General features: G+C 53.6%; 2 protein-coding genes across 4 annotated transcripts in view; both read left to right on the top strand.

The window, feature by feature from the left end:
* BIRC5 (baculoviral IAP repeat containing 5) overlaps window positions 1-8,716 on the top strand; it is a 9,078-nt gene extending 362 nt beyond the window's left edge. The window contains exons 2-4 of one of the 3 annotated variants that reach the window (XM_032241499.1): window positions 121-230; window positions 1,771-1,888; window positions 6,708-8,716. In XM_032241499.1, coding sequence (XP_032097390.1) covers window positions 121-230; window positions 1,771-1,888; window positions 6,708-6,797 — 318 coding nt within the window. In that variant the 3' untranslated portion in view covers window positions 6,798-8,716. Of the gene's footprint in view, window positions 1-120; window positions 231-1,770; window positions 1,889-6,523; window positions 6,639-6,707 lie in introns of those variants that run through there. The other 2 variants (XM_032241501.1, XM_032241500.1) reach the window with 2 other exon arrangements.
* A 1,487-nt stretch (window positions 8,717-10,203) lies between these two features.
* On the top strand, window positions 10,204-21,591 carry TMEM235 (transmembrane protein 235). The gene is given in 9 exon segments (XM_032241175.1): window positions 10,204-10,311; window positions 13,412-13,535; window positions 14,727-14,876; window positions 16,564-16,581; window positions 16,584-16,637; window positions 17,221-17,271; window positions 17,274-17,369; window positions 21,352-21,535; window positions 21,537-21,591. Coding segments are annotated over 9 exon segments (840 nt in total).
* The last annotated feature ends 533 nt before the right edge of the window (window positions 21,592-22,124 follow it).

Genomic DNA, 22,124 nt, shown 5'->3' with positions numbered 1-22,124 from the left:
TGGGCCCCGCGGGTCCGGGCCGCCCTCCCCTCCCCGTCCTGTCCCCATCAAGGCTTTTGTGGCTGGGCCTCTGGGTTCCGGGCTGCCGTGTCCACTCACGAGCTGTGCTGTCCCTTGCAGATGGCCGAGGCGGGCTTCATCCACTGCCCGACTGAGAACGAGCCGGACTTGGCCCAGTGTTTCTTCTGCTTCAAGGAGCTGGAAGGCTGGGAGCCAGATGACGATCCCATGTAAGTCACCTCTGGCCAGTCTCGATGGGCTTTAGCTGTCAGATTTGAATTGTGAAGACGCTTAACAGTGGGAGGGTTGCTTTCCAGCCTCATTGTTTCCTAAACAGCTACTGTGAACAGATAACTCTCTAAATGCTTGTGCCTTGGTGATGCTTACAGCCTAATTAAATCTCTTTTGACCAAAATGCCCTTAGGGTGGATGTGAAAGTCTCATTCACTTAAGATGCCTGATGCCTTTCAGGTTCAACAGAATACATTAGCAGACCCTGCTGCTGTGAGCTCCCAGGAATGTCCAGGCACTTTCCTTGAGACTTTTTTTAAAAAACAGTTTAATTGAAATATAACCCACAGAACACAAAAATTACCCTTTGAAAGGGTAGTTTTTCACACTTTGGGAGGCTGAGGCCAGCGGATCACCTGAGATCAGGAGTTTGAGACCAGCCTGGCCAACATGGTGAAACCCTGTCTCTACTAAAAATACCAAAAATAGCCGGGCATGGTAGCATGCACCTGTAATTCTAGCTACTCTGGAGGCTGAGGCAGGAGAATTGCTTGAACCCGGGAGGTGGAGGTTGCAGTGAGCCAGAATAACACCACTGCACTCCAGTCTGGGTGACAGATCGAGACTCTGTCTTAAACATTAAAAAAAAAAAAGAAAGTGTACACTTTAGTATTGTTTTGGATTTTGTTCTTCAAGATGCCTAATTAAAATGAAGTTCTGTACTTGGGTGATATTTGTCTTCTACACTGTAATGCCATATTCTTTTCTCAGCTTTTTTTTTTCTGTCAGAATCAGTTGCTTCCACAACTTTAATTTTTTCCCCTTGAGAATCACCCCAGTTGTTTTTCTTCCTGATCAGAAGAGTGTAGCTGTTTTTTTCTTATTATGTTCGCTGTGGTGGTTATACAGCATCCCCGTGATCACTGGGAAAATATCAGTGCTATTCTTGAAAATGAATGTGTTACCACGTTTTCAGATTGGAGCTAACTACTGGCTGTCCTATCGTACTTTGTGTAGCCGTATTTTCATTGTAATACTGCTCTGGTAATGGCAATAATCAGTTATGCAGGGAGACTAGCAGCAAATGAGAATCTGAGCTAGAGGGGTCCCTTGGGGAACCCTGGTGGATAATGCCCTTATCTGCTCTTAATCCTTACAGTGGATTTCATAACAATTCCAGTGAAATGAAATTACTTCAAACAGTTCCTTGAGAATGTTAGAGGGATTTGACACGTGATTCCTTCGGACTTACACTGTGTAACACTTTCTCACCTAATTGCTAAAGAAGTCCAGGTAAAATGGATATGTTAGCCACATGGACGTAGGGAGAGAGGTCCACAGTGAGGGAGAAGGTGCTAAGAGGGGCCGTACGGGAATGTGGCTTGGACACAGCACTGATTCCATCAACTTCAGACTTGATGTTTTGCTCCTGAGGCAGAGCAGGGTGTGCCAGTGGAGGGCGGGAAGGTGACCCATGAGGAATGGACTGCCGCTTTCATTCCTTCAGCTGCCTTTCCGCTGTTGTTCTGACTTTTCTAGAGAGGAACATAAAAAGCATTCATCCGGTTGCGCTTTCCTTTCTGTCAAGAAGCAGTTTGAAGAATTAACCCTCGGTGAATTTCTGAAACTGGACAGAGAAAGAGCCAAGAACAAAATTGTATGTATTGGGAATAAGAACTGTTCAAACCCTGTTCAATGTCCTTAGCACTAAACTAGTCCGTCAAAGGGACCCCTGTTTTTCCTCAGGAAGCTTTTTTCTTTTTCTTTTTTTTGAAACAGTTTCACTCTGTTGGCCAGGCTAGAGTGGAATGGCGTGATCTTGGCTAACTGCAACCTCCGCCTCCTGGGTTCAAGAGATTCTCCTGCCTCAGCCTCCTGAGTAGCTGGGATTACAGGTGTGTGCCACCATGCCTGGCTAATTTTTTGTATCTTTAGTAGAGATGGGGTTTCACCATGTTGGCCAGGCTGGTCTCAAACTCCTGACCTCATGATCCACCCACCTTGGCCTCCCAAAGTGCTGGGATCAGGGCGTGAGCCACTGTGTCTGACCAGCGTGGTTTGTTTTGTTTTGTTTTGAGACAGAGTTTCACCAGTCACCCAGGCTGGAGTGCTATGGTGCGATCTAGGCTCACTGCAACCTCCGTCTCCCAGGTTCAAGTGATTCCATGCCTCAGGCTCTCAAGTAGCTGGAATTATAGGTGTACGCCACCAGGCCTAGCTAATTTTGGTATTTTTTAGTAGAGATGGGGTTTTGCCATATTGGCCAGGCTGGTCTCAAACTCCTGGCCTCAAGAAATCTGCCTGCCTTGGCCTCCCAAAGTGCTGGGATTACAGGTGTGAACCACCATGCCTGGCTTCAATATATAGTGGCTTTTAATTTGCGTTTTGTCAGGAAGAGGGAAGACGCCAGTGGTAGGTGCAGCGGGCTGTGGGAGAGCTTGTCACCGGTTAAGGTTGTGGGAACTGCAGCGTGGGAACTGGAGAATGGGCTGGGGAGCATCTTTTTCTGGGTCAGGGTCAGCCTACTTTTCTGTAATGTACCATAGACCATCTCTTAGCCTTTGTGGGTCAGAGTCTGTGCTGCATATTGTCTTTTTGTTGTAGCTTTTCACAACATTTTAGAAACATAAAAAACATTCTTAGCCTGTGTGCTGGACAATAAAAGGCCGTGATGGGCTGGATGGATTTGGCCAGCAGGCCCTCGCTTGCCAATCCCTGTTGTAGATGAGGAGTAGCTTGTGTGCCTGGCAGCTGATGAGCATGGGGGAGGAGCATCGGACGTGGCGTTGTGAGCTGGAAGCCAGGTTCCAGAGCACTGAGAAAGACGGGGTTGTTGCTGTTGCAAACAGAGCAACTGAAATCTGACACAGGCCAGTTCCAGGAAGCCCTGAAGCGCTGGTGGGTGCTGGGCGTTCTCTGCTCCAGGGTTACATTACAGGGATGAAGAGGTGGTCTGGTGGGGAAAGTCAAGTCACCTTTTAGAAGATGTGACTAAGAACAGTAGACTTTTGGGATGTATGAGCTGAAGGGGCAGGAGGCAGAAGGAAAGGCCTCATCCCCTGCAGGAGACCCCTTTGGTCTCCATCTCCTGGTGCACTGCAGTCAGACCCAGCCAGACTGGAATGAGGGGAGACATCCCAGCCTGCGAGAAAGGCGGGGAGATTTTAAAAAACTGTCTGGCTTTTATTTTGAACTGTTTTTTGTTCTCCCCAATTCAATGGATTTGTTTTTATTACTTTGTTTAATTGTGAAACTGTAATTTTTTTTTTTTTTTTTTTTGAGATAGGCTCTTACTCTGTCACCCAGGCTGAGTGCAGTGGTGCAATCTTGGCTCACCGCAGTCTCAACCTCCTGGGCTCAAATGATCACACCTCAGCCTCCCCAGTAGCTAGGACCACAGGCCTGTGTATTGCACTATACAAACCCAGAAGACAAGGAAGGATGCTGTTGCTGGTGATGCTGGGGATTCTGAAGATCCCAGATTTGACGGCAGGACTCCCCTGTCTGCCGTCTTGCCAGCGTGCCGGGAGGGCGCTGCTGTGGAAGCTGAGGTCTGGCCACTCCAGGCTATGTGCTGGGCACTGGTTCTTGTTCTGCTGCTGCCTCACTGCTTCAGCTTTTGAAACAATGAAACGTTAGAATCAATGTGAAAACCCACCAGTTTGGGGAATAAATTTGATGCGGAAATAAACAGAGCAACTTAGTTCTTCATCAGAGTTTACTTTGTAAATACTTGCGATGAGGACAAAACGAGGCACTAGAAGGAGAGGCGAGTTGTCGACCTGGGTGGCAGGAGTTTTTTGTTTGTTTTCAGAGACAGGGTCTTGCTCTGTTGCCCAGGCTGGAGTACAATGGTGCTGTCACAGCTCACTATAGCCTCAGTCTCCTGGAATCAAGCGATCCTCCTGCCTCAGCCTCCCCAGTAGCTGGGACGACAGTCACATGCCACCATGCCTGGCTAACTTCTTTTTTTTTGAGACAGAGTTTCACCATTGTCGCCACCCAGGCTAGAGTGCAATGGTGCATTCATGGCTCACTGCAACCTCCGCCTTTCAAGTTCAAGCAATTCTCCTGCCTCAGCCTCCCAAGTAGCTGGGATTAAGACGCCTGCCACCACACTTGGCTAATTTTTTTTGTATTTTTAATAGAGATGGGGTTTCACCACATTGGCCAGGCTGGTCTTGCGCTCTTGGCCTCAGGTGATCCGCCTGCCTCAGCCTCCCAAAGTGCTGAAATTACAAGCATGAGCCACTGTGCCTGGCCCAATTAATTTTTTTGTAGAGACAGGGGTCTCGCTACGTTGGCCAGGGTCATCTTGTATTCCTGGGCTCAACTGATCCTCCTGCTTTGGCCTCCAAAAGTGCTGGGGTTATAGGCATGAGCCACCACATCCAGCTATAAGTTTTGTCAGTGAGTTTTGTTTTCTCTTTTCTTTTCTTTTTTTTTTTTTTTTGAGACAGTGTCTTGTTCTGTCACCCACGCTGGAGTGCAGTGGCACGATCTTGGCTCACTGCAACCTCCGCCTCCCGGGTTCAGGTGATTCTCCTGCCTCAGCCTCCCAGGTAGCTTGGATTACAGGTGCATGCTACCATGCCTGGCTAATTTTTTGTATTTTTAGTAGAGACAGGGTTTCGCCATATTGGCCAGGCTGGTCTCAAACTCCTGACCTCAGGTGATCCACCTTCCTTGACTTCCCAAAGTGCTGGGATTACAGGTGTGAGCCACTGCACCTGTCCTGTTTTATTTTTCAATAGTGAGAGTTCTTGTGTTTGCTTCGCCCCTCCCTTTATTGGAAAAATGTATAAAATGGAGATAATTACAGCATGTATGCAATTAATTTTAGGCTTTTTTGAAAGAGAAGAAGAAACTGAATAATCTGTGTGTGTGTGTCTGTGTGTATTTTTTTAAAGCCATGGTTATCTTTCCATATCAGGAGAGGTGAGGCTCCCGGGACTGCAGAGATGTCTGTTACAGTCCATTGCAAGGTGCACTGTTGGGCCAGGTGCACTGGCTTGTGCCTGAATCCCAGCACAGTGGGAGGCCAAGGCAGGAGGATTGTTTGAGCCCAGGAGTTTTGAGGCCAACCTGGGCAATGTGGCCAGACCTCATCTCTTCATAAAATACACAAAAAAATTAGCCAGGCATGGTGGCATGTGCCTGTAGTCTCAACTACTCAGGAGGCTGAGGTGGGAGGATCACTTAAGCCCTGGGGGTCAAAGCTGCCGTGAGCCATGATCTTGCCACTGAATTCCAGCCTGGGTGACACAGTGAGACTCTGTCTCTAAAACAAAACAAAAAGTATACTGTTTTATTCTTTTCTTATCAATTTATTATTTTAAAATTAAATTTTCTTTTCATAATATACAAATAAGACTTATACATGAGGTAAAACATAGGCTATATTAGGATATATAAAGTACATATTGAGTTGGGCTCAGTGGTGTGTGCCTGTCGTCCCAGCTATCGGGAGGCTGAGGCTGGAGGATATCTTGAGCCCAGGAGTTGTGGGCTGTAGTGCGCTATGCTGATCAGGTGTCCGCACTAAGTTCGGCATCAATATGGTGACCTCCCGGGAGCGGGGGACCACCAGATTGCCTAAGGAGGGGTGAACTGGCCCACATCGGAAACGGAGCAGGTCAAAACTCCCTTGCTGATCAGTAGTGGGATCATGCCTGTGAATAGCCACTGCACTCCAGCCTGGGCAATGTAGTGAGACCCCGTCTCTTAAAAAAAAAAAAAAAATTAAAGTACTTATTGAAAGATAATTTTTTTAAGTTAGCTTCTATCAGAAAACAAATTTAATCCAATAGCGGTCTTTGTTTTTTAAGGTAGCAGAGGAGTTAGGATGAATAAAAAATATGATAGGGAAGAGGGGTCCCTGGGTTTGCTGATGTGATTGTCATTTGCCCCTTAGGAGAGAGCTCTGTTAGCAGAATGAAAAAATTGGAAGCCAGATTCAGGGAGGGACTGGAAGCAAAAAGAATTTCTGTTTGAGGAAGAGCCAGATGTTTACCAGGGTCTGTCTAACCGGACATGAAGAAGAAGGCTGTGGACTCTAGTAGTTTCAGGACAAGGTAGGGCCGTGGTTAAGAGCAGAGCTCTACAGACTGGCTGCGGAACCCTGAGTGGCTGCTTCCGCTGGACCTTGGTTTCCTCATCTGTTTAATAGAGGCATGGGAGCACCCACCGCAGGACCACTGTGAACATAAATCGGTTAATGGGCGAAGCAGGTAGAATGGTGCTGGGTACATACCAAGCCCTCCATCGGTGTTTTCTGTTATTCGACGATTAGGAGGCAGCTTACACTAGAAGGCGTTGAGTTGAATCAGGATGTTCGTCCCATGTAGCTGGGAGTCTGCCCCAGCCAGTGCCCAGCTTATTCAGGTGCTCAGTCAGTGTTCCCTTTGTCATCTTATCTACAGCATATGAATGGGAAGCTCTGGTTTCAGTGTCATGTGTCTATCCTTTATTTCTAGGCAAAGGAAACCAACAATAAGAAGAAAGAATTTGAAGAAACTGCGAAGAAAGTGCGCCGTGCCATTGAGCAGCTGGCTGCCATGGAGTGAGGCCTCTGGCCGGAGCTACCTGGTCCCAGAGTGGCTGCACCACTTCCAGGGTTTGTTCCCTGTTGCCACCAACCTTCCTGTGGGACCCTTGGCAATGCCGTAGGAAAGGAGGTCAACATTTTCAAATCAGATATTTCAACTATACTCTTGTTTTATCTTGAAAGTGGCACCAGAGGTGCTTCTACCTGTGCAGCTGGTGCTGCTTATAACAGTGACTGCTTCTCTCTCTCTCGCTCTCTCTTTTTTTTTTTTAAATAGACGGGGTTTCACCATGTTGGTCAGGCTGGTCTTGAACTCCTGACTTCAGGTGATCCACCCGCCTCAGCCTCCCAGAGTGCTGGGATTATAGACGTGAGCCACCATGCCCAGCCGTTTTTGCTTTCTTGATTCCTGGACTTAACCAGGTGAGAAGTGGGGGAGGAAGAAGGCGGCGTCCCTTTTGCTAGAGCTGATGGCTGTGTTTGCGTGGGCAGAGCCTTGGCAGTGAATGTATCTGGACCTCATGCTGTGGACTGGCTGTCACTCAGTCCTGAGTGTGGACTTGGCAGATGCCTGTTGAATCTGTGCTGCAGGTTCCTCAACTGTCACATCTGTGCTGCCTCAGCAACCTTTTTTTTTTTTTTTTTTTGGTAAAAGCATGATTTGTGTATGATGAGGAGGGGAATGGAGACAGAGCCCCCAGCTCCTCTACAGTTTCTCAACGTGGTTTTCTTCTTTTGTTTGAATTCCTAATTCACAGAATAGCACAAACTGCAATTAAAACTCAGCACAAAACCATTCCAAGTGATTGGGGAAATCCGGGTGAACTTCAGGTGGATGTGGAGACAGACTAAGGTGACAGGAAGCGTCTAGCAGAAACTCCTTTAGGCAACTGCTGTGTAATTAGACAGGCCCAGTGAGCCTCGGGGCATATGCTGGCTGTTCCTCCCTGAGAAAAAGGCAGTGGCCTGAATCCTTTTTAAATGACTTGGCTCAGTGCTGTGGGGGACTGGCTGGGCAGCTGCAGGCTGTGTGTCTGTCAGCCCAACCTTTACATCTGTCATATTCTCCACATCGGGGAAGGACGTACTCTGCCCAGGTCCCCGCCTTCTTCAGAGGCAGCAGCTCCTACAGGGCTGAAGGCTGGCATAAGTTGATGGATTTGATTTCCCCTCCTCCCTGTGGTAGAGCTGCAGAGTGGATTGGTACAGCTTCGTTGGAAACCTCTGGAGGTCATCTCGGCTGTTCCTGAGAAATAAAAAGCGTGTCATTTCAAACGCTGCTGCAGACCCTACTGGGTTTTTTAAATTTTGTCAGTGTTTCATTGTGGTCTCTAGCCTGCCAACAGCCATCTCCCTAGACAGCCGCAGTGAGGACGAGCGTCCTGGCAAAGATGCAGTTGGCCCTGGGCACTCACCAGAGCCACGAACCCCAGACCTATTTGTATCTCCCAGGCTCCTTCCGGGTGGAAACGGCTGTGAAAATGCACCTCAGATTCACTTATTTCTGCCACATCTGAGTCAGGGCCTGAGAGATATTTTTCCCTCTGAACTTAGAGAATATCACAGTGGTTTGTGTTGGCAGAAAATGCACTCCAGCCTCTGTACTCCCCTAAGCTGCTTATTTTTTATATTTGTGCCAGTCTGTAAATGGATAATAACTGTTGCTTAGAAATTGGCTTTGTGGAGAAACTGGAAAATAATGGTTTTATCTTCAACTCCTTTGCACGCCAGAGGGTGATGTGGACCTCAGCTTCTGCCAGCCTATGCTGTGGGCAGGGCTGAGCTGAAGCTGCCCCTCTCAGCCTGCCTGCCACAGCTTTTCCTTAAAGGCCATTCTTAAAACCAGACCCTCATGGCTGCCAGCACCTGAAAGCTTCATCAATATCTATTAATAAAGCCGTAGGCCCTCGTCTAACGGCAACTGCCTAGGCTTTCTTTGAGATATGTGTCCATTATTCAGGTTCTTTAAGTCAGAGTGGAGTCTGGGAAGGGTTGTGAATGGAGGGTTCGGGGCTGTAGGTGAGGCTCCAATGGAAAGTAGAGACGGCCGTGCCCACTGCCCAGAAAAGACCAGCAAGCCAAATTGGAGCCCCCATTGCAGGCTGCCGTCGTGTGGAAGGAATAACTCACGATTGCCAGTAAAAGTCTAATGTGGTTTTATCTATGTTTTTTTTTTCTTTCTTTTTTTTTTTTTTTTTTGGGGGGGTGAGACAAGGCCCCTTGCCCTCCCAGGCTGGAGTGCAGTGGCATGACCATAGCTCACTGCAACCTCAAATTCTTGGGTTCAAGCAAACCTCCCACTTCAGCCTCCCAAGAAGCTGGGACTACAGGCGCACGCCATCAAACCTGGCTAATTGAAAACAATTTTTTTATAGAGATGGGATCTCACTTTGTTGCCCAGACTGATCTCAAATTCCTGGGCTCAAGTGATCATCCTGCTCCAGCATCCAAACTGTTGATATTCCAGGCATGAGCCACTGCACCTGGCCTAGCTGCCATTTTTTTAAATGCAGAAATGTAGATTTTATAGAGGTGAAATAACTCGTCCAAAACAATAGGACAAGTAAGTTTTAGGGTTGGGATTTGAATCCAGGCAATCTGGCCCCGGAGCTGGGCCCTCACTGCTGAAGGACACTGCCAGCTTGAGGCTGTGGCCGTGCCCGGCTACCTTTAAAGCACCCTGTTCCACTTTCAGACAGCTTTGTCCAAAAGGCTGCCATATGGAGCTGACACCTCCCCAAGGCTTCCATAGATCCTCACTGGACATTTTAACCTTTTATTTTGAAATGAAAGTTCGCAGGGAGTTGTAAGGCTAGTACAGGGGGTCCCGCATACCATTCCCCTCCTTTTCCCCATTGTAAGGACTACACTGTGTTCACTTTCAACACCCAAGGTCTGTGTTGAGAGGATGAGTTGTGCAGCCCAGCTTGCCCCAAGCTCGTCTTGCCACCATGAAGCATTTCCTGACTCAGATGAATCTACCTCAACAAAGCCAAGGAACAACTAAGCTGCAGATTTTCTCTCCACTGGGCTTGGCCTACATTATTTGCACCTGTTTTCAGCTGGATGGGACCAAATTTCCACATTACCCCAAAGGGGTGACATTTATTTGTTCACTCAGGTATTTGTGAGTGTACCTGCTGTGTGCCAGGTGCCAGGTCCTGGAATCGAAGCCGGAACAACTGCAGTGAGCTCTCAGGGGTTTTGTTTTCTGAATGGTGGGAAGACAGGTCAGCAGATAGCCAGGCGCGTCTGCACATGTGTGGCTGGCGTGTGCAGGAGTGCCGAGAAGACGGTGAGCCCCACCCTGGATGCCACAGGAAAGGGCATTCCCGCACAGCTGTTGGTCCTGGCACATGTAGCAGGCTGCGAGCGGGACCAGGAAGGGAACAGGAAGATGCACAGGCCGGAGGGGACAGAGGCGCATGTCATGGGCACTGCAGGTGTGCGCTGCGGTGGGACGCACAGGCTGGTTCCGGGGAGATGTCAGCAAGGCCCTGCAGCCTAGGGCACTGCCTGTTCCACATTACCCAGTGAGTCAGAGTCTCCCAGTCACTCAAAGCCAGTGCAGGTCCCAGCTTTGTCCGCGGAGGAACTTTCACTCTAGAAAACACGAACTCATTTCCCTTTGAGGAAGTTACTTCTCCAGGATGTCATTTCCAGCCACCACCCAGGATGCGGAGAAGGTGCTGCAGTGCCCAAAGCACGGCTGCCCGAGAAGCTTGTCCCTTAGAAACCCCATGTGGGCTGGGAGGCGCCTGCCTGCCTCCCTGAGAGCGGAACCCTGTCCCTGTCCGGCTGCCAGACTGGCTAGGCAGGTGCTGGGGAAGTCTGGGTGGCCGTGCTGAGCCCCTCATAGGCCTTGGAGTTGTGCTTGGGGATGAGACCTCCCAGCTCTTCGGCTGCCTCCCAGTCATGGCCACATCTCACAAACGTTACCAGTGTCCACGAGAAATGAAAAGGTGTGTGATTCCAACTTACCACCTGACCCACGTAAGAGGCCTTAGAATGCTGGGCTTTGACTCGAGTGGCTTTGAGTCTACCAAGGGGATTCGCTTCCTAATGTCCTGAGTGAATGAACTGACCTGTTGGACAGGGAAACTTAGGTTCATTTTCTGTGGGGGGACATTTGCCAAATGCAGTGAAATCAGTTGACGCTGAGCTACTCTGACAGTGACTCAGCCTCGGCTCCAGCTGCTTCCCCAGCCCTGTGGTGGAGGTGGCAGATGATGACATCATCCTGGAGCAGAGGGCTCTGCCCACTGGCATCACAACGGCCAGACCTGCTGGTCCTCCAGCTGCTGGCTCCAGGTAGTTACATATGAGTTTAAAAGAAGAGAACCAGGGCTGGGTGCAATGGCTTATGCTTGTAATCCCAACAGTTTAGGAGGCCGAGGTGGGTGATCATTTGAGATTAGGAGTTCAAGACCAGCCTGGCCAACATGGTGAAACTCTGCCTCTACTAAAAATACAAAAAAAAAAAAAAAAAAAAAATTAGCCGGGAGTGGTGGTGGGTGCCTGTAGTCCCAGCTATTTTGAAGGCTGAGGCAGAAGAATTGCTTGAACGTGGGAGGCAGAGGTTACAATGAGCCGATATCAGCCACTGCACTCCAGCCTGGGCAACAGAGCGAGACTCTGTCTTAAAATGAACAAATAAATAAATAAAAATAAGAGAGGCAGGGTGTGGTGGCTCACACCTGTAATCCCAGCACTTTGGGAAGCCAAGTTGGGAGGATTGCTTGAGGCCAGGAGTTTGAGACCAGCCTGCGTAACAAAGCAAGACCCTGTGTCTACCAAAATAGTAATTTTAAAAATTATCCCGGCATGGTGTGATGTGCCTGTGGTCCCAGCTCCTCTGGAGGCTGAGGGGGGAGAATCGCTCATACCTAGGAGGTTGAGGCTGCAGTGAGCCATGATCACACCACTGCACCACCCTAGCCTGGGCGACAGAGCAAGATTTCATCTCTGTAAAAAAAAGACAAAAAAGGAGGCTTGGATGCAGCACTGTTTTGTCACTTATAACTGGAATTTTGTCTATCAAAAGCCTATTGTGCCCAACTGCAGCGGTAGTGGTCTGACGCTGGCTTTGAGGAAGGCCTGACAGCCTAGGGACAGGCTTGGCGTTCCAAGTTGATGAAAGAAAGATGAATAGTGAAAAATAATGGGTTGCAGTGCCTTTTCATACTGGGCCAAGGTATAATTTGGGTCCATTTCAAGGGAAATATACTAGCAGAATTCATCAGAGTAGCCCCTCGAAGACTGGTGCCTAATGCCTAGGGGACAGTTTAATCAGTGGTTCCAGCTGCACATCTAGGGTTGGAAACACTGAACCCAGGCTTTCTCATGCGGATGGGGAATAGATGCTAACGTGGCTGTCTCGCAGCCCTGCAGCGTGAGTGAAACAGACGTCTATTCTACAGAGACACGGCTCTGTGGTGCTGAAACCTCCTTCTAGATAACAGTGGCATTAAGCTGTTTTTTTTCTCCTTTTTCTTTTTTTTTTTTGAGATGGAGTCTTGCACTTTCACCCAGGCTGGAGTGCAGTGGTGTGATCTTTGCTCACTGCAACCTCCACCTCCGAGGTTCAAGTGATTCTCCTGCCTCAGCCTCCTGAGTGGCTGGGATTACAGGCATAAGCCACCACACCTGGCTAATTTTTGTATTGTTAGTAGAGACAGGGTTTCACCATGTTGGCCAGGCTGGTCTTGAACTCCTGACCTCAAGTGTTCTGCCTGCCTTGGCCTCCCAAAGTGCTGAGATTATAGGCGTGAGCCACCCAACCTGGCTTTTTTTTCTTTCTTTCTTTTTTATAAGACAGGGTCTCACTCTGCTGATCACAGACACAGCTCACTGCAGCCTCAACCTCCTGCCTGGGTTCAATCGATCCTCTCACCTTGGCCTCCCAAGTAGCTGAGACCACAGGTACGAGCCACCACATCTGGCCCTACTTAAGCTTTACGTAGGTGCAATAAGAGATCTTCTGAAACCAGCTCTCAGCTCAAGAGAAGGGTAAGCCAGGTGCAATGGCTCACGCCTATAATCCTAGCATTTTGGGAAGCCAAGGCAAGAGGACCACTTGAACCCAGGAATTTGAGACCACCCTGGGCAACATAGGGAGACCGCCGCCCCCCCGTCTCTAAAAAGAAATAAAAAAGAAAAACAGGCCAGGCTTGATGGCTCAAGCCTGTAATTCCAGCACTTTGGGAAGCCAGGGCAGGAGGATCACTTGAACCCTGGAGTTCGAGACCAGCCTGGGCAACAAAAGGAGACTGTGTCTCTAAATAAATAAATAGAGAAGGGAAGTGCAGGTGGGGCACGCAGCCCAAACTGGGCTCCTCTGTTCATCCCGCACAGTCAGTTCGTACCTTGCACATGCACAAAGAAGGTGTCGACCCAACCAAAGCAATACTGATTCTTGTTATATCTTGTTATATCGCTTTATTGTGGGGTCAGTGTTGGAGTACCACGAGTTTTCATTAGCCTCCGTTCTTTCCCCAGCTGTAGTCAGTTTAGGGAGGGAAAGAGGCCCTACCCCCATCCCTATTCCTCCTGCCTTCATATTGGCTGCTACTCTCTGAGTACCTGTTGAGTTCTTTCACCTTCCAGGTCTAACATGCTCTCCCACACCCCTAGAGAGCAGGGCTGCTGGATGCCACACGGCTCCCAGAGAGGGGCTGTGGTCAGGGAAGCCCCAGCTCCAAGGGGGGCCGGAAAACCCCAGAGCCATCCACTGCAGCAGCAGTCTTTGGTGCTGCAGGTGAGGACAGCTACAAAATACCTGAGCCATCATTCTGTCACTCGGTCTGAACTCCGTTTGAAATATTGTTTCCATAACTGTTAGGATGGTTTTTCCTTCCTGACTATAATCCTCAAACCAACAAGAGCCCAGCAGAGGAAAACGTGGCCAAAACACCCCCAGAGGAGAGCCTTGGCTTGACCTCAAAGGGCCACCATTGGGGAGGATGTCCTCAAACCTCTGACCCCCCTCTCTGCAGGCTCTGCCCAGCCCTGTGTGGCGACCCAAAGGAAGCCTCTCCTTCGTTTAAGATTTAGCCCCAGACGTCCCGCGATGGCTGCCGCCTGTCCCTTCCACCTGCATGGCTGCCCACGGGGGGATTGCTCATCTGGCTACTCTGGATGAGAGGCTCCCCGCCAGGTTGGGGGGGTGCCTCTCCGCGGCTCCTCTGCCTCCTACCCCCACTGGCACCCAACGCCTGTCCTAGAAGGTTCTTTCTGCCTGTTTGCTCCGTGAGTGGCTGGAGAGGCAGAGGCCGGCCTTGCTGGAGGGAGCGTTCGTAATTAGGAGCGAATCCAAAGCAGGGTCTTTTCCTTCCGCAGCCCCGGGCCCACCCACTGCCCTTTACCGATGCCTTCTGCTTGGTCCTCAGGACTGATACAGACCAGGACCCAGGGCCAGCCCGGGCCAGGCTCCTATGCTTCCAGCAGCGCGGGGTCCTGCTGCCCCCCGCCGGGGTCGGCCTCTGGCGGACCCTTCCTCCTCCTCCCCAGCCCTGCACAGCAGGGCCAGGCAGGTGCTTCCCGTTTGGCTGCTGAAGAGCCGAGAGTTCACAGAGAGATTGAGGAACGAGCCCAGGGACGGGGCCAGCCCGTGGGGGCGCCCTGGGATTGGAGCCCAGGTCCCGGGTTCGCCGCGCGGCTCCCGACTTCCTCTCCTTTCGCCCAGAGGAGAGTTCGGCCACTGCAGAGACGTGAGATGGATCTTACCTCCCTGGGACCCCAGGGGGCCCGCGAGGCCAGCGCGCGGGCGGGAGCAGGGACGGGCCCAGAAGAGCCTCGGGGGAAACGCCTGCCCCCGCCCCCGGCTCCCGCGCCCCCCCCCCCGCCGGCTCCCGCACCCCCCGCACCCGGCTCCGCGCATCCCCCGCCGACCCCGGCCCCGCTGCCCCCGCCCGGTCCCCACCCGCCGGCCGCCCCCCTTGCCCGGCTGGGGCGCTGCTCAGCTTCGCGCTCCTGGCAGTCGCGGTCACCAGCGACTGCTGGTCCGTTCTGGAGGTGGTGGACGCCGGCAACCACAGCTCTGGGCCGGGGCGCGCAGAGCAGCTCTCCTCGCACTTGGGGCTCTGGCGCATTTGCGAAGGTAACCGGCCGCCCCGCCAGCCCTCCTCCCTCCGCGACCTCTTCCCTCTGACCCCCGCCCTGCCCTGCCCTGCCCGCGTCGCCCCGCCCCGCCAGACCCCCTCCCAGGACCCCTCCCTTGCATCCCACTCTGCCCCAAGGGGTCTCTCAGTTCCCTCCCCATCACCCAGCGTCTCCCCCCATAGCTGCTGCACTGGCAGCCTGGGGGCTGCAGGAGGGAGGGAGCCCTGATCAGGGCGCCTCACAGCCGGAGGAGCGGGCTGTGGGCTGTGGCGGGGTGGGGGGTTGGGGGTGGGGAGGTGGGAAGCCCCATGTTTGTAGCTGGGGGGTGCTCATCCAAGTGGCCACGGGTTGTTTCTGGATCACCTTCCTGGGGGTGTGGGCCTGGCAGCCCCTTGTCCCTCTCCCTGGCAGGCACCGTCAGAGCTGCTCTCCACACATGGGAGGCCGCAGGGCTGGGGACAGGGGTTCCAAATGTGTGCAGAGGCTTCGGGAGTCGGCGAGAGAGGAGGGGATTCCAGCAGGCTGGAGGGTCCACAGGGCCTCCTCCATTCCACCTGGCTCCCTCCTCAGGAGCTGGGGCTAGCCTGGGGATCTTCCCCTGCACAGGGCGAGCGCTGGCACGGCAGGGATGTGTGTGAGTGTGTGTGCGTGTGAGTGTGCCTACATGTGCATATGAATGTGTGCATGTGCTGAACATGAACATGTGTGAGCACCCAGCTGTTTGTAAATATTAATGTGTCTGCGTGAGCGTGTGCAATTGTGTGTGCATGTGAACATGAGTGTGTGAGCATGTCAGTGTGCATGTGAGTGTGAGCTTGTATGTGAGTGCATGCGTGGGTGGCGCACGTGTGCTGTGGCTTCCTAGGTGTAACTAGGGGGGAGTTAGGAGCCTCGTGTTCATCCATCCAACAGACTGCCTAGCTGTTCTCCAAAGACCTCCTCACATGGCCGGGCGCGTGGCTCACGCCTGTAATCCCAGCACTTTGGGAGACCTAGGTGGGTGGATCACTTGAGGCCAAGAGTTGGAGACCAGCCTGGCCAACATGGTGAAACCCCGTCTCTACTAAATATACAAAAATTAGCGGGGCGGCGTGGTGGGGCATGGCTGTAATCCAGCTACTTGAGAGGCTGAGGCTGGAGAATTGCTTGAACCTGAGAGGTGGAGGTTGCAGAGAGCGGAGATTGCGCCACTGCACTCCAGCCTGGGCAACAGAGCCCGACTCTGTCTCAGAAAAAAAAAAAAAAAGACCTCCTGACATGCATGTGTAGGCCAGTGGCTCTGCACATGTGTGAGAATCAGCATGTATGCCCACGTGACAGGAGTCACGATGATTCCGGGGAGGCTGCCCAGTGAGCCCGTTTCACACACACCTTTTTTCTTTCAGGGAAATCCTGACTTCCACACATGCATGCATTACAGGGACCCCTGTCTGAGGGACCCTGAGAGGGCCTCCATGGAGCTTTTGAAATTTTAAACATGCATCTGTGCAGGTGTCACATGCACGTGAAAATACACAAGACGAAAGGTCTCAGGCCTTTCATCCCACTTGGAGTCTCAGCTCCGAGTCTCAGCAGGAGAGAGAATATGGCAGGGCCCTGTGGTGCCGGGGGTTCCCCTGGGCTCGGGTGGGCTGCTGGGTGCCCCTGGCGTCCGGGCCCCAAGCTTTGAGTCTTCTGTTTCCCAGGGCAGAACAGCTGCATACCTTCGCCAGCGAGAGCCTGGATGCCTCCACCTCCACCTCGGTGCAGCACCTCATCTGTGAGTCCTGGGTGGGGCCCCCTTCCCTTCCTTCCCGAATATTCAGGCAAGGCTGGATCCCAGCCATCCCATCCCCACCCCACAGCACTGCTTCCACTGGCCCCTACATTTCCCCCAGGAGGTTTCCACACTCTCTCGGTGCTGTGCTGCTGTCCCTAACCACAGGGGCCCCGCTCCCAGCCTGTCCTGTTCTTCCCCTATCTCAGTTTCCCTCTCGGTGGCGACGCTCACTCCTTTGTTGTTGGGGAAACCAGGCAAGCGTGGCTGGATCCTGTGGGCCCTGCAGACTCCCGGCTCCCCATTTAGGACTCTTGGAGATGGGCTGTTGTCTACCTGGCTGGCATCTCTCACCTGTCGGGTTGGGGGACATGTGAGGCTCCGGGATGGGGGTTGGGAGGGTGCTGGGGACAACTCCCTCTCCTGGCCTCAGGAAGCCCCTGCCAGGGTGAGAGGGGGCCACTGGGAGGGGCCCCTGGTTTTCACAGAGAGGAGTGCCAGCTGCTTTTCCTAGAAGGTGGAACAGCAGGTCACTGTCCTCCGGCACACAGGTGCTGAAGGGCCCACGGGGACCCTCTCACGTGAGCCCCCTCTCCCGCGGCCCTGCACCGCGCAGTCATGGTGGTCCTGCCCCTGAGCTGCTCCTCGCATGCGGCTGGATCTGCGGACTGCTCAGCTCCCTGGCCCAGAGAGCGCCTCTGCCGCTCTTCACCTGCTGCTACTTCCTGTTGGGGAGTGAGTCTGAGGCCCTGGGGGAGTGGCTTCAAAGATGGGAGCTGGGCCACAGGTCCTGGGAGTGGGTGCTGCTTCTTCTGTTGCCCTTGTCCCCTGCTCCCCTCTGGACTGGCGCTGAGCTGGGGATGGAGCCGTGGCAGGCAGCCCCCTGTGTTCCAGAAGTTAGCCATGTGTATTCGTTCTCCCATTGCTATAAAGAAATGCCTGAGACTGAGTAATTTATAAAGAAAAGAGGTGTAGGCCGGACGCAGTGGCTCTCGCCTGTAATCCCAGTGCTTTGGGAGGCTGAGGTGGGTGGATCACCTGAGGTCAGGAGTTCAAGACCAGCCTGACCAACATGGTGAAACCCCATTTTTACTAAAAATACAAAAATTAGCTGGGCTTATAAAGAAAAGAGGTTTAATTGGCTCATGGTTCCGCACCCTGTAGGGGAAGCATGGTGCTGGCATCTGCTCGGCTTCTGGGGAGGCCTCAGGAAAATGACAATCATGGGTGGAAGGCCGAGGTGGGGAGCCAGCGTTTCCCATGGCCGGAACAGGAGGAAGACAGAGTGGGGAGGTGCAGCATACTTTTAAACATGGGATTTGGGCCGGGCACCAAACCATAGCACCATGATAGGAGCAGGGCTTCTGGGTCAGAGCCTGGGGCAGGGAGGAGCACCAGGGTCCAAGGTTCTCGGCATGGGGGGCATGAGGGCCTCCAGGGCAAGCCAGGGTCTGCTCTGCTGCATCAGATCATGCTGGGGGCCTGGGGAAAGCCCCTCATCACTGCCTTCTCCTTCCCAGACTGTCCTGCTGGGAGGAGCAAGGGCACGGGGGTTTGGCACAGACGAGGCAGGGCCAGGAATAAAGGCAAGTGGGACGGGGCACCAGAGGCTTCAGCACTGACCCCAGCATAAGCTGAGACCGTAACCAGTAACCACCCAGCAGCTGACATGGCTCCAGCTCCCGCTGCCTGCCAGGTGCTGGGCCATGTGCTCCTCCGAAGGCCCCCCAGTCCCAGCTACAAGTGAGAGCTGCGAGGCCTGGAGAGGGCCGAGGCCAATGAGGTCCTGGGCTCCCCTCCACCCCCGCCGGTGCCGTCTCCTCAGTTTCCACCAACTGCCCAGCACTGGCTGTGCCTGAAGATGGACTGGGGGCTCCTGACAGCCCGTCCTCAGCCACCTCTGTCATCCAGGGCCAGCCTGAGCCAGGCCTGGTGGCGTCTCAGGCCAGCTCCACCATCAAGGTTGTGGCCACAAGGAGCAGACCGCCCATGGCTGGGGGCGCCCTCCCTGCTTCTCTGGGCTTTAGGGGAGGCCTCTGTCACTGAGGAGGCCCAGTTGGGAGCAGAGATTGAGGAAACCAGCAGCCTTGGTGCTGGTCACAGGCCGCAGGAGGACAACATTGAAGCCAAAGTCTCCTCTAGACAATGAAATCAGGAAGAATCCAAATGACCTGACCCTGGGCCCACCTGTGAGTTTTCAGAATCCAATTAAGAGGACGTTGGAGAGCCGGTGACGGGAGTGATTGGGGTGGAGTTGTAACAGGGAGATGGTGACGGGAGGGATGGGGTTGGGGTTGTAACCAGGAGATGGTGATGGAGAGCGTAGTGTCTGTGTTTTGCGTGGGAGTGAAGGCACCAGCTAGGGGGCAGAGGGTCTGGAGGCAGCTGGTGGGTGGGTGGGGGCTGCACTGGGACTCCAGCCTCCCCAGGCAGAGGGGCCTCCACTCTGAGAATAAGGGTCTGCTGTGGGCCGAAGCAGAGGGCTCTCAGGATGTCGCACCAAGGGCACCTGCCTAGGGTCAGCCCGCCCCTCACCCCTCACTAGCACTGCAAGTATGTGGAGGGAGATGGGGGTTCACAGATGGATTGAGCGCCCTTCCCTGAGATAGGATCATGGGGAGCCTGGGGGACGACAGGGCCTGGGGTGACAGTTCTCTAGAGTTGCCCAGCTTGAGGTTGCAGGCGCCCGCTGGGGAGGCCTCCTTCAGGAGGTGGGAGGCGGGAGGCTGGGAGAGAGGCCCGCCGGGAGCTGAGCCCAGGCCCTTTCACTGGGAGTCGGGAGGTGCTTCAGGTCCCAGCTTACCCTTCACCTTCATTTTGGGAGAAAGGCCATGTCCTCCTCCAGGCTAGAGGAGGCAGCTGGTGTTTGGAGAGGGCTCAGCTGGTGGGCAGCCTGCCAGGAAGTGGGGCCCTGGGCTGCAGCTGAGACCTGTGCAACAGGCAGGGACAGGCACCTCCCACCGCGTGGTCAGCCTCCACTGCTGGGGCTGGGTCACCCCACCCCTGCTGCTCCCGGGGCCCACTTCATTCAATTTGGCTTCACATTCTTCCCCAAATTAAACCTGTCCTTTCTGTTGCTGCACTGCCCGCCGGGCCGGCAGCCGCGTGTCCTCCGTCCCTCGGCCTCCCTCTGTCTTCTCTTCCCACTCTCTCTTCCACTCTTCTTCCCAGGTTTGGTTTCCAGGAGGAATTGCAGAAGAGCAGGCTGGGCTGTGCCCCTTCTCTGGGCATCAGTGAGATCTGGACCTGGCACTGAGCATCAGCTTGGAGCTATTGTCTTCTTTTGGCTGGGTAGTACCCAGAGGGGACCCTGTGCACCCAGGAAGTGCCTGGGGGGAAGTCAGGGCCACCTGCCCACCGGCTAACATTCCCTACAGCTGGCACCAAGGACAGGCTTTCTCGTCAGCCGGAAGCTGTGGGAAGGGGGTGGCAGTTTGGGCCAGTTCCTCCAAGCCCAGTAGACAGGAAAACGCCCTGGAGGCACCGGCCAAGGCCCCTGCCCAGCTCTTTGCTGGACCCTGAACTGCCGGATGAAACCTGGCACCCGCCACCCTGTGTAGAGCTGGCTTCATTCCTTTGACAACAGTTTTGACCTTGTGGAGAGCAGGAGGGAGGAGTGAGGAGGGCCCAGGGCAGGCATCCTCCCCTGAGGAAGGGCCTGAACTCAGAGCTGGGAGGACAGGGGACACTGAAGGAGAGTCAGAGGGAGGGGGACATTAGCCCCAGAGGTAGGGAAGGTGTCAGGAAGAGGAGGCCGGGAGTGCAAGGTAGGGACTCTGGTCAGAGCTCTGGGCAACCCTGCTGCCAGCAGAGGCCATGGCTGTGTGTGTGCATGTGTGTGAATGTGTACAGGTGTGTGCGAATGTGTACAGGTGTGCATGTGTGAATGTGTACGTGTGTGTGCATGTGAGCAAATGTGTACGTGTGTGCATGTGTGTGAATATGTACAGGTGTGTTTGTGTGCATGTGTGCAAATGTGTACGTGTGCATGTGTGAATGTGTACAGATGTGTATGCGTGTTGTAATGTGTACAGGTGTGTACAGGTGTGTGCATGTGTGCGAATGTGTACGCGTGTGCATGTGTGACTGTAGAGGTGTGTGCATGTGTACGTGTGTACCTGTGTTGGAATGTGTACAGGTGTGTGCATGTGTACATGTGTGCGTGTGTTGGAATGTGTACAGATGTGTGCATGTGTACGTGTGTGCATGTGTTGGAATGTGTACAGGTGTGTGCATGTATGTGTCCATGTTTGTGAATGTGTACATGTGTGTGCATGTGTGTGAATGTGTACAGGCGTATGCATGTGTATGTGTGTGCATGTGTGCAAATGCGTACGTGTATGTCTGTGGGTGTGTATGTGTGCTGGGGGCCATGGAGGGTGCAGGGTGTGTGGGGGGCAGTTCTGTGAGCGGGAACCATGTTGAGGGGCAGGTGGTGCTGTTTCAAGGAAGCTTTGCAGGGTGAGGTCTCTGGGGTTTGAGGACTGAATTGGAGCCTCTTAAAGCTCCACTCCCCGACATGCAGCTGAGCAGCTGTAGCCCCGTGCAGACCCAAGCAGGAGGGGTGTCTGGGAGAGTCACCAGCACAGGAAGGGTGGTGGGCGGCCTGCAGCTCTGCCTGAATGCCAGTGGAGTCGGGGCTCGAAGCCATGTCTGCAGGACTGCCTGGGCCCGTCAGAGCAGACACAGAGCAGCCGCCCTCCCATCTTTCCCCCAGGTTCCCCGACCCTGGCAGGGGTCAGCATCTACATCAGGTATGCATACCTGGCCTTCACGGAGACTGCACAGCAGCACGGCCCGAAGCATGTGCAGGGTGTTCACGTCAGCTTCAGCTGGTCCCTGGCCCTGGCCTGGGGCTCCTGTGCCTCGGAGGCCCTCAGCGGAGCCCTCCTGGTCTCAGCCGCTGAGACCCCCACTCTGTGGTCATCTGAGTCCCCAGCAGGTGGGAGAGAGGTGAGAGGTGGCTGAGCTTCCCTTTGTACGTCCTGGGATTGGGCAGTCAGGGCCAGGGCCCCCATGAGAGGCTGGAAATCCCTTCCCTGGGCCTGGCTGGGGTCCTGGCCAGGAAGGAGCCCTGGAGGTAAAAAGGGGTGGGGGCAGAGCCAAGAATCCAGCTCCTTGTGTGTCTCCCTAGATATTTGGGGAGGCTCCCCTGCCCTGGACTAGCTGGTTTAACTGCCCCTTAGTGATGAGAAGAGTTCAGAAAAGAGGAAGTAAGTGGTCCAGGTGAGGCAGAGTTGGATGGGGGTGCCTGTCAAGGGTGTGGCCTGAACTCGCCTCTCCCCCCCGCAAGCACAAGAGCCACTGCTGCCTCCATTCCCGAGATGTCCCTGGGAGAAAAGGAGGTGTCTGTTAAATGCCTCAGCGCTGGGTGCCATGCTACTCTCCAGTCCCGCAGTGGCCCTACTGAATGGATATCCTGTTGTACTGGACCGAGCGTAGAAAGTTAGCACCAAGACAAAAGTATGCCAGGTCGGGCGCGGTGGCTCA

This window comes from Sapajus apella, unplaced genomic scaffold (assembly GCF_009761245.1).
Source record: "Sapajus apella isolate SASKATOON/1434 unplaced genomic scaffold, GSC_monkey_1.0 scaffold48, whole genome shotgun sequence".
In the NCBI taxonomy this organism is placed as follows: Eukaryota; Metazoa; Chordata; class Mammalia; order Primates; family Cebidae; genus Sapajus; species Sapajus apella.
Note: the sequence above shows the minus strand (reverse complement) of the source record. Positions and strands in the feature narration are given on the sequence as shown.